This window comes from Podarcis tiliguerta (assembly GCF_965153285.1).
Source record: "Podarcis tiliguerta genome assembly, chromosome: 2".
In the NCBI taxonomy this organism is placed as follows: domain Eukaryota; kingdom Metazoa; phylum Chordata; class Lepidosauria; order Squamata; family Lacertidae; genus Podarcis; species Podarcis tiliguerta.
Window position 1 is genome coordinate 117,111,074 of NC_139535.1, and position 10,191 is coordinate 117,121,264.

General features: G+C 45.9%; 1 protein-coding gene across 2 annotated transcripts in view; it reads right to left on the reverse strand.

Moving 5' to 3' along the window:
- Positions 1 to 6,428, reverse strand: part of MARS1 (methionyl-tRNA synthetase 1) — a 25,893-nt gene extending 19,465 nt beyond the window's left edge. The window contains exons 1-4 of one of the 2 annotated variants that reach the window (XM_083428227.1): positions 6,164 to 6,428; positions 3,789 to 3,879; positions 2,271 to 2,370; positions 398 to 532 (exon numbers count right to left, since the gene is read on the reverse strand). In XM_083428227.1, the coding sequence (XP_083284353.1) occupies positions 398 to 532; positions 2,271 to 2,370; positions 3,789 to 3,879; positions 6,164 to 6,266 (429 nt within the window). In that variant the 5' untranslated portion in view covers positions 6,267 to 6,428. The remainder of the gene's footprint in view (positions 1 to 397; positions 533 to 2,270; positions 2,371 to 3,788; positions 3,880 to 6,163) is intronic. The other variant, XM_083428226.1, reaches the window with a different exon arrangement.
- Between the last annotated feature and the right edge of the window lie 3,763 nt (positions 6,429 to 10,191).

Consider the following 10,191-nt stretch of genomic DNA (forward strand, 5'->3'; position numbering starts at 1 on the left):
TGCTTTGCTCCCCTCACTTTGCTTTGTTTTCCCCTCCCCTTGGTCCTCCTGGGACAAGAGCCACATAAAACGATGTGTTGCAAATGGCAAGACCTTGGCTTGGAACCAGTCCTGCCAAAGACAACGTGGAAGGGGGGTGGATTCAAAGTAGTGCTAAGGAGATCTTCACCAGGGCAAATAAAATTGCTTGCAGTGTTGGAGCAATCTCCCTGCTCCTCCCCACACATGCTGTTCTGGGGGTTCTGGAGGATGAGGGGAGGAATTCCTGTTGCACAAGCTGGGCGCCCACTAGTGTAACAATTTAGCCTGAAAGATCCGGAGTTATTGGATATCCCTCTCAACTCTACCAATCCTTTGTCATTAATGCTCATTTTGCTACACAGCGATTCTTACTTACCCCGGTAAGATAAGGAGTACCCCTTTTGACAAGGGTCTGGTCAATGTAGTTCAGTGGTTTCTGAATAATCTCCAAAACTTCCTCTCCTTTCTTTCCATGAACCAAATGAAGATACAAGGCTGCAGACAAAGCAGGCTAAGAGGAAAGCCAGAGGAGAGGCATGTTAAGGCCCACTTGTGCCTCAAGTTGTTATCTTTCACCCTTGCTCAAAAGTAGGTTGCCCTCTCCTAAGACTAGAACTGATACCCTATTTTACAGTGGAAGGAATAGTGCATATTGGCAGCCCTGGATAAAAGCAAATATAAAAGCTAGTTTCCCTCCACACTGTCAAAATTCAGAATTAACCAAGGACCAGAGAATGAACCTATGCAGGACTATAAGAAAGGATGTGGAAAGGGAAGCAGGATCAATGCTCACCAGTGTCCCCCAGCAAGCTTGGTGCCTGCCCCAGCGGTCTATTCGAAGCCACCATTTTACTTTTAGGTATACAGACACATTGAGCTCCCCTGCCCCCCAGCCAATGGTGCTTACATTATATAGTGGTACCTCAGGTTACAAACTTAATTCGTTCCGGAGGTCCGTTCTTAACATGAAACCGTTCTTAACCTGAGGTACCACTTTCGCTAATGGGGCCTCCCACTGCCGCCACACAGTTCTCATCCTAGGGCAAAGTTCTTAACCCGAGGTACTACTTCTGGGTTAGCGGCGTTTGGAACCTGAGGTGTTTGTAGCCTGAGGTACCACTGTATAAGCTCTTGTCTCTCTCTCTCTCTCTCTCTCTCTCTCTCTCTCTCTCACACACACACACACACACACAGACTTCATCCTAATGGCAGACATTTTGCTAGCCAGATTTTACATATTTAGTTCCTGTGTTCAGTCTCTGCAACACTCGTGCCAATGAAGACACAGAACTTGAGGAAACCCTAAGCAGATGAATAGGTGGCTTCCCCACCCCCCACTTAATGATTTTCATTGAGTTTTGTAGGACAGAGTAGAAGGACTGCAATACGGAAGAGAGTTCAGAGGAGCAGCCTCAACCCCCAGGCACTGGGCAGTTTTAGCTTCCAACCCAATGGCATTCTTAAGCAAACCCCTTCATCTTCTTCCCTGTAAGTAAAATGTTATTATTCACTCTATAGGGAAAGTGCTGCATCGGTAAACCAAGGGGGGAGGGGAGGAAGTGGGTGAGAGAAAACCTATGCTCCAAACATTCAGTGCAGAAATGTAAAAAGCCACTGTTTTCCACTCCAGCCTGCACTGTTGCATGCAGCACTGTCTCCTTTCTGCTACAGTTTGTCTTCTGTCAATAACTAGGTTATTTGTCCTTCTGTCTACTGTGGTGAAATTATGTAATATATGTATTTAACTATGTCAGTTACATAGTACGTATGTTATTCCACCCCATTAATTTCAATTATGTACTGATGACTGACTGAAAGCAACAAAAGCAAATACTGACAGTATTTGCTGGATTGATTTCCATTCCGGACATGGGACAAAAAAGTGCATGTTTGCCATTTCCTCCACCGTTTCTGTTTTTGTCAGAATTCTCCGACATTCCTACTAGGTGACCCACCCTCCATCAACAGGAAGCTTAAAGAAGCATCTTGCACACCCACCCAGGGGCCCCTGCAATATAGAATCACTCCCTTCACACCCCACCAACAAGAACTGGGCATTTTAGAAGGACAATAAACTGAGCCAGAGTCTCATCTATAGGCATCTGGGTATGTAATTAAAGAAAATAAGGCAGCTACTATAACCTTCTTTCACACACACACACACCCCAAACAATACCATCTCCTCTCCATGAACTGCAGGAACATGCAAATGTCCCCACCATAAAGCAACACAGCAAGGCTTTACACACCTCCAGCTCAGTTGCATCCCACTCAAACAACTGGTTGGAAAAATTGCTCTCATCCTGGCCCAAATCACAAATTTCTTTTCCAGATAAACGGAAGAAGTACCTAGAAGAAAGAGAGTAGAAGAAACTAAGCACTCTCCACTGGGAATATGTGCACACTTATAGATGAGTTTAAAAGACAATCAGGAAAACAAACCTATTGTAGTACAGTGGTGCCCCGCAAGACGAATGCCTCGCAAGACGGAAAACCCGGTAGACGAAAGGGTTTTCCGTTTTTCAATGCACTTCGCAGGACGAATTTCTCTATGGGCTTGCTTCGCAAGACGAAAATGTCTTGCGATTCTTGAGATTTTTTTTCGCTCCCCACCCCCTTTTTCTAAGGCGCTAAGCTGCTAATAGCCTTTTAGCAGCTAATCCGCTAATCCCTTAAGCCTTTAATAGCCGCTAATAGCCGCTAAACCGCTAATAGCGCTAATCCGCTAGTAGGGTTGCTTCGCAAGACGAAAAAACAGCTAGATGAAGAGACTCGCGGAACGGATTAATTTCATCTTGCGAGGCACCACTGTACTTTCGTTCTAACACAAGGAGCCCTCATTATCCCCTTCTGTTCCTAAACCCAACATGACTGCCTTGTCACATTCTGTGATGGAGGCTGCTTCACAGAGCTTGCTTTTCTGTGCTCTTTTGCTTCACTCCAGTATGAGATGCATATCTTGTTTCCGTGATGTGCGCTGGAATGACCCAAGACCGCTAGAGAACCAGTGTGGTACAGTGTTTAGAGTGCTAGAGACCTGTGCCCAAATCCCTATTCAACTATCAAACTCACAAGGGGGTTGGGGGGGGGGGATAGCAGTCACTATCTCTGCCTTCCCTTTCCAAACAGGATTATTCTTAGAATAAAATGGGGAAACCCTCGCGTGGGATCCTTGAAGAAAGAGACTGAAATATAAACAGCAATAGAGATGAAGCCTGCCTAACATTCAACGGGAAAAGATTCCAAAGAGCAGACTCTAGCACTCACAAAATTCCCCATGGGAAACCCACAAATTTTGGTGGTGCACATGTGTGTCTGATGTCAGCATGCCTGGGGCGTGCTAATATTGGACATGGGCGCCACCGGGCATGCTGACATTGGCATGCACACCCCTGGACATCCACAGTCGCAGGGGCAAGCTGGCGCTGCTGGCCCACTCCATTGGTTTTGATGGGACAAATAGTTTTCCCCACCCAGAACCCCTTCTCCCTCAGTAGCAGTGGTGCAGGGTTAACACTATGGAGACTGGCACGGCCCAGCAGAAGGCTGCACTGGCCTGTATGGTGTCAGGAGATGCCACGCAGGCCAGTGCAGCCTTCTGCTAGGCGTGCCTTGGTCCCCTCCAGGCAACTTCTCTGCTCGTACTATCAACACCGCTGGGGTTATCTAGCATCACCAGTACCACAGACATTGGACACAACACACAAGTGATGTGACCAGTAACTTGACTTGGAAAGCACATAGGGCATTCAGGGCCTCATACTTACTGGCAAATTGTATTTGTGGAGAAGAGGAAAGACTCTTTTTCCAAGTGCAGAGCTGGGAGCTGGGAGTGGGTGAGGAATGGGATGACATGAGCTGTCAAGGAGGAGAAAAAGAAGTACAGTTTACACACACACAAGAGAATTAACTATTTTCTAGCAGGTCTTCTTTGCTTGAGCAACTAGGAAAAGTTGACAGGGGGCAGAAGAGAGTTTCTAGCAAAATGGTATGTTTCTAGCAAAATGGTATGTTTTATTATACAGGAGCTGTCATATGCAGACCCACATTTTTTAATACCAGATTTAGTTGCTTTAAATGGACTCAGTGGTAAAGCACAAACTTTGCACATGAACAGTTTCAGGTTCAACCCCCACTATCCCCAGATACAGATGGGAAAGATTCATTGACAGGAGTGCCACTCAATCCAGCAGTTAGCCCTCATTTTTGTCTCTAGGCCCAAAGTTTAACTAATGATACCTACCTACCTACCAAACAAACAAACAAACAAAACTGACATTTTGCCAATTTTTTAAAAAATCTCCCTGGACAGCAATTTTACCCAGAAAAAAGAGGACTTCTCTGGGGAAAACCAGGTGTATGGCAATCCTAACATTGGGTTCAATGGCAGGTGGGACTCCTGTGGGGTACCGATTCCACACCTGCAACCACTAATGTGGGTTAGGATTCTTCCATCTCCTCAGCCCCACTGACAAAGCAGTTTGACATACATGACAAAGCAGAAGTTAAATGGCTGTTAAATGGAGGATGGAGCAAGCTTGTTTTCTTCTGCTCCGGAGGCTAGGACCTGAACCAAAGTTACAAGTAGGCCTGGACAATATATTGCCCAGGACTGGTATGAGGGGCAGACTGCAATGGCAGCTTCACTCAGCGATATATTGTGGGTGAAACCGCCATCACTCCTCAGTCTTTCTTCTACCAGCACCCAGCGCACCAAGGAAGAACAAGTTGCAGCAGGCGCTGGAGGCAGAGGGACTCAGGAGAGACAGTGATAAACCACTGTGTGAAACTGCCACCTCACTCTGCCCTCATAGTGGCGCAGAGGAAGAAACAAGCTGCATTGGACAGGCGCAATACAGCTTGTTCCTCCTGCCGCTTCTTTAAACCACTTGGCTGAGCAGTGCGCCACTGCCCTTGCCTCAGCCAAGCAGTTTTACAGAGCCCCCAACCCGCCACCGGCTCACATGAACCAGCGGCAGGGTGGGGGCTCTGTTAAAGTACTTTCGCTCCCCAGCTGAGGGAACTTGATCCTTCTCCTGGTAGGATCGGGGCTGCTTAGATGGGGACGCGAGGCTTCGCACCCACCAGCTGAAGAAGTCTAACAGAGTCCCCACCTCGCCTCCAGCTTGTGCAAACCAGAGATGGGGCTGGGGCTCCCTTCGACTTCTCAGTTGAGGGGTGCAGGTGAGTCCCTCTCGGCGAAGATGTTCAAAGGAGCCCTGACCTCGCCTCCAGCTTGCACAAGCTGGAGATGGGGTGGGAGATCCATAAGCCCCACATCCCTTTGGCTCGTGCATGATCAAGAGGGATGTGGAGCTTGTTCAGCTGGGGGGTGGGAGCCTTTGCACCAACCAGCTGAGCAGCGTCAATGAGAGCAGTGACAGTTACACCAGCGCCTCACAGGGCTGGGGTCAATGCAGCTCGCTCTTTCAACATTGCGGTATATTGCCAGACCAGGATGCTTAGCTGGTGATAGATCGTGATGTTGAAAACCTGTCACCGCCCAGCCCTAGTTATAAGAAAGGAGATTTTGACCAAACATGGAGAAGAACATTCTGACAGTAAGAGCTGTTTCACAGCGGAACTGTTTTCCTCGAGAGGTGCTGGATTCTCCTTCCTTGGAGGTATCTGAGAAGCGTTTGGATGGCCACCTGTCATGGATGCTTCAGCTGAGATTCCTGAATTGCAGGGCGTTGGACTAGATGGCCTGGTTTTTGATTTATTATATTTCTATGCTGCTTTTCATTCAAATGAGTCCCAAAGTGGCTTACAAAGAATAAATAACATGACTGAAGATAACAGAGCAACATAATTACAGCACAGGGTCTCTTCCAATTCTACAATTCTCTGATTCATAACCAATCCAGGTTAAGGGATGCTAAATCACAGAACAGCAGAGGGTGTTGAAGTCCTTAAAAATCAGAATTCAAAGCGTTAGATCGGGATGGGGGGATCCTCAGGTGGAAAACCAATGCTGCTGCTGCTGCGATAGGATTTTGTTTTTCATTTTCAGCTCATTTCTATTTTACGTCGGAACAGTATAATCATCCTCCTCATTATAACCATCTCCCGTACGCCACCTGAAGACGTCGGCGAAACTGGGGTGTTTCCCGGGAAAGCGGGGCGCGCCCCCGGCACTCACCCTCCTGAGGGACCCACTTCAGCTCCGCAGGGGCGCCGGTGGCCTCGGCAGCTGCCAGCACCTTCAGCGCCCCGGGGCTGCCTTCGCTGAGGAACAGCTTCATGCTCGCTCCGCTCCGCGCTCGGCTCCGCAGCTGATGCAACTCCGGTCGGACGGGACCCGCACTTCCTCCCGCTGCCCACGTGGCCCGCGGAGCCGGTCGCCCGGACCCTCCCTCCGCACACCCACTCCGGGGCACGCACGCACGCACGCACCCGGAACTACCACCCCCAGCATGCATTGCGCACGGGACGGGAAGTTGTCGCGACAGACGCGAAGGGGAAAGGAAAGGGAAGCCGAGTCGGAACAGGAGGAGCAGGCAGGTAGTTTGTGCGCATGCGTACGTGCATGCGTGCGTATGCACACGAATACGCTGGTGTGATTTCATTTTTTTTTAGTTAGGGTTTTTTAAAAAAAATATTAATTTATTTAACATAATTATTACAAAATATAAGCAAAATACATATATATTTCAGATAAGCACACATATATAAAAAAGAAAAAAAGAAGAAAAAGTAGAGAGAGAAAAGAAGAAGAAAAGTTGGAGGAATTTCTTCCAAATTTATTCTACAGATATCTCAATATGAAAATATTAATAAAATTTCATTGATTGACTTCCATCGCTTACACTGCACTTCCTATATACATTTTAAGCAAGATTGTATCTGTTATTCCATATTATTCCCATACAATCTCATTAGATTAGAATATTTCTGCTGATGTGATATCATTATGTGTTTAGATAGATAGATAGATAGATAACATTATCACTAAAAGAAACATGCAAAAAGCTAAATCGCAACATGTCTGATCTCAATAGGTTCTGCCATACTGTATATGGGTCTGATTATGGAAATAATCCCATGCCTATTTACTGCATCTAATTATGCACATTACCTTCTTGATCTGTTGAATTAATGGCAACAGCCACTCTTCCTGCGCACCTTGTGATTCCCAGCAACTAGCTTTCAGAGGTGCACTGTCTCTGACGATGGAGGTAGAAAATTTAGAACAGCAGAACATAATGTAAGAACCAACCAAACAGGAAATGAATGTTAGTGAAGCAGTAGCCAAGAAAACCCAAAAGTCTAGGAAACATGTCTTAGAAGCCATTCCATTAAAAGTGGTGGTCAGTTAAGAGGGAGCCTTAACCTGGCACATGACATAATAGCACAAGGGCCTAGTGAGTTTGTATGTCCAGGTTACTTGTTGTTGTTTAGTCGTTTAGTCGTGTCCGACTCTTCGTGACCCCATGGACCAGAGCACGCCAGGCACTCCTGTCTTCCACTGCCTCCCACAGTTTAGTCAATCTCATGCTGGTAGCTTCAAGAACACTGTCCAACCATCTCGTCCTCTGTCGTCCCCTTCTCCTTGTGCCCTCCATCTTTCCCAACATCAGGGTCTTTTCCAGGGAGTCTTCTCTTCTCATGAGGTGGCCAAAGTCTTGGAGCCTCAGCTTCAGGATCTGTCCTTCCAGTGAGCACTCAGGGCTGATTTCCTTAGGAATGGAGAGGTTTGATCTTCTTGCAGTCCATGGGACTCTCAAGAGTCTCCTCCAGCACCATAATTCAAAAGTATCAATTCTTCGGTGATCAGCCTTCTTTATGGTCCATACATCACTACTGGGATGTATGGTCCATACATCACTACTGGGAAAACCATAGCTTTTACTATACAGACTTTTGTTGGCAAGGTGATGGATCTACTTTTTAAGATGCTGTCTAGGTTTGTCATTGCTTTTCTCCCAAGAAGCAGGCGTCTTTTAATTTTGTGGCTGCTGTCACCATCTGCAGTGATCATGGAGCCCAATAAAGTAAAATCTCTCAGTGCCTCCATTTCTTCCCCAGGTTACTTAAAAGCCCCTTTTCCAGGTAGCCACCAACTTAGCCACTGGATGAGGAGGGCGGGAGGCACACGCTGAGAAAAGTTTCAGGAAGAACCAAAGGCTACCCAGGACTTTCACCATAAGGTAGAGATATTCCTTCTCCCCATTCCCCCACCTCTTTGTAATATGCAGAGAGAGAAAAAAGTAGAGAGAAACTTACAGCATAAACTTCCAGTGAGCATTTAGAAGCTGTTGTGCATGGGACAGAAACAAGAAAGGATCTCTTGACACCTTAAAGACCAAGACTGCATCCTATACTGATTTACTGAGGGGTGTAAGTAGGAATGCAACACTATGCACACTTACAAGCTCCATTGAATACAGTGGAGCTTACTTCTGAGTAAGCATGCAAACAGCAGCTCTGTAAGTCCAACTGAACCGAATGGGGCGTACTTCTGTGTAGACACATACCGGTATTTATTTTATGGCATAGGTGTTGTGTAGGAGAATCCACTTCTCCAAATCCACTGAACAGAATTTTCATATAAGAGCGCAGAGCGTCTCTGTTGTTGGGCAACTCTACAGTACTCTCTCTAACTTTTACATTGGAAGTTAGGCTAGATTGAAAATGAGTTCTGTTTTAGGCAGGAAGGACTGTGATGGTTGACTTTTGCAGAGGCTGAAGACAGTAACTCCGCTAGCTTCCTGTTTGATTCTAGATCTCTGGTTTACAGTTGTGGAGATCAAAGCGCAGGGTGTTTGCATGAAAGCCACGGGAGGAAATAATAACAGCAAGGTGAAAGAATTGTTTTGGAGTTGTTGAGGGAAAAATGCATGTTTTGCATCATATTTTATATAAAATGACAAAATCCAGTTTTGCTTGGATTGAGATGGGAGACTTTTTATATAGAAAACAAATTAAACTGACATATGGAAGGCGGATTTCAAAGGCGGGATTGACGTCCAGGGAGAATTTGTGAAAGGCGGAGCTTTGGCCTTAATCTTAAGTAATCAAAATATCGCGCTTTTTTAGTGTTTTTGTAAAACAGCTCAACAACTTTGGGGTTTGACTAAAAAAAGTTCAACAATTTCGGAGCGTCCTGGTTTTTACTTTTTGAAATGGAGTTACAAACTTAGTGGATCAGGGAAATGCTGTGGACATAGTGTATCTTGATTTCAGTAAGGCTTTTGATAACGTTCCCCATGATATACTCATGAGGAAGCTGGTAAAATGTGGGTTGAACAAGGTAACTTAGTTGGATTTGTAGCTGGCTGGCTAACCAAACCCAAAGAGTACTCATGAATGGTTGCTCATCATCCTTGGGAAAAGTGACAAGTGGGGTGCTGCAAGGTTCTGTCCTGAGTCTGTTTTTGTTCAACGTCTTTATAAATGACTTGGGTGAAGGAATTGAGGGGATGCTCATCAAATTTGCAGATGACACCAAACTGGGAGGGGTAGCTAATGCCATAGAAAACAGAATCAGAATTCAAAATGACCTTAATAGATTGGAGAACTGGGCACAAGCTAAACAAAATGAATTTCAGTAGGAACAAATGTAAGCTTCTGCACTTAGGCAGAAAGAATCAGATGCACAAATATAAGATGGGGGACGCTTACTCACAGTACTTGTGAAAAGGATCTAGGGTTATTGGTGGACCACAAGCTTAATATGAGTCAGCAGTGTGATGCAGCAGCAAAAAAAGCTAACACTATTCTTGGCTGCATCAACAGACGTCTAGTGTCCAGATCAAGGGAAGTAATAGTACCACTCTGTTCTGCCTTGGTCAGACCACACCTGGAATACTGTGTCCAATTCTGGGTATCACAATTTAAGAAAGATGTTGACAAACTGGAGCGTGTGCAGAACAGGGCAACCAAGATAATCAAGGGTCTGGAAACTAAGCCTTATGAGGAGCGCTTGAAGGAGCTGGGTATGTTTAGCCCAGAAAAGCGGAGACTGAGAGGAGGTACGATAACCATCTTCCAATATCTATAGGGCTGTCACATGGAAGAAGGAACATGCTTGTTATTTCCTGTTCTGGAGGTTAGGACTCAAATTAATGGCTTCAAGTTACAAGAAAAGAGATTCTGACTCAACATTCTGACAGTAAGAGCAGTCCAACGGTGGAGTGGACTCCCTCTCAAGGTTCTTCTTTGGAGGTT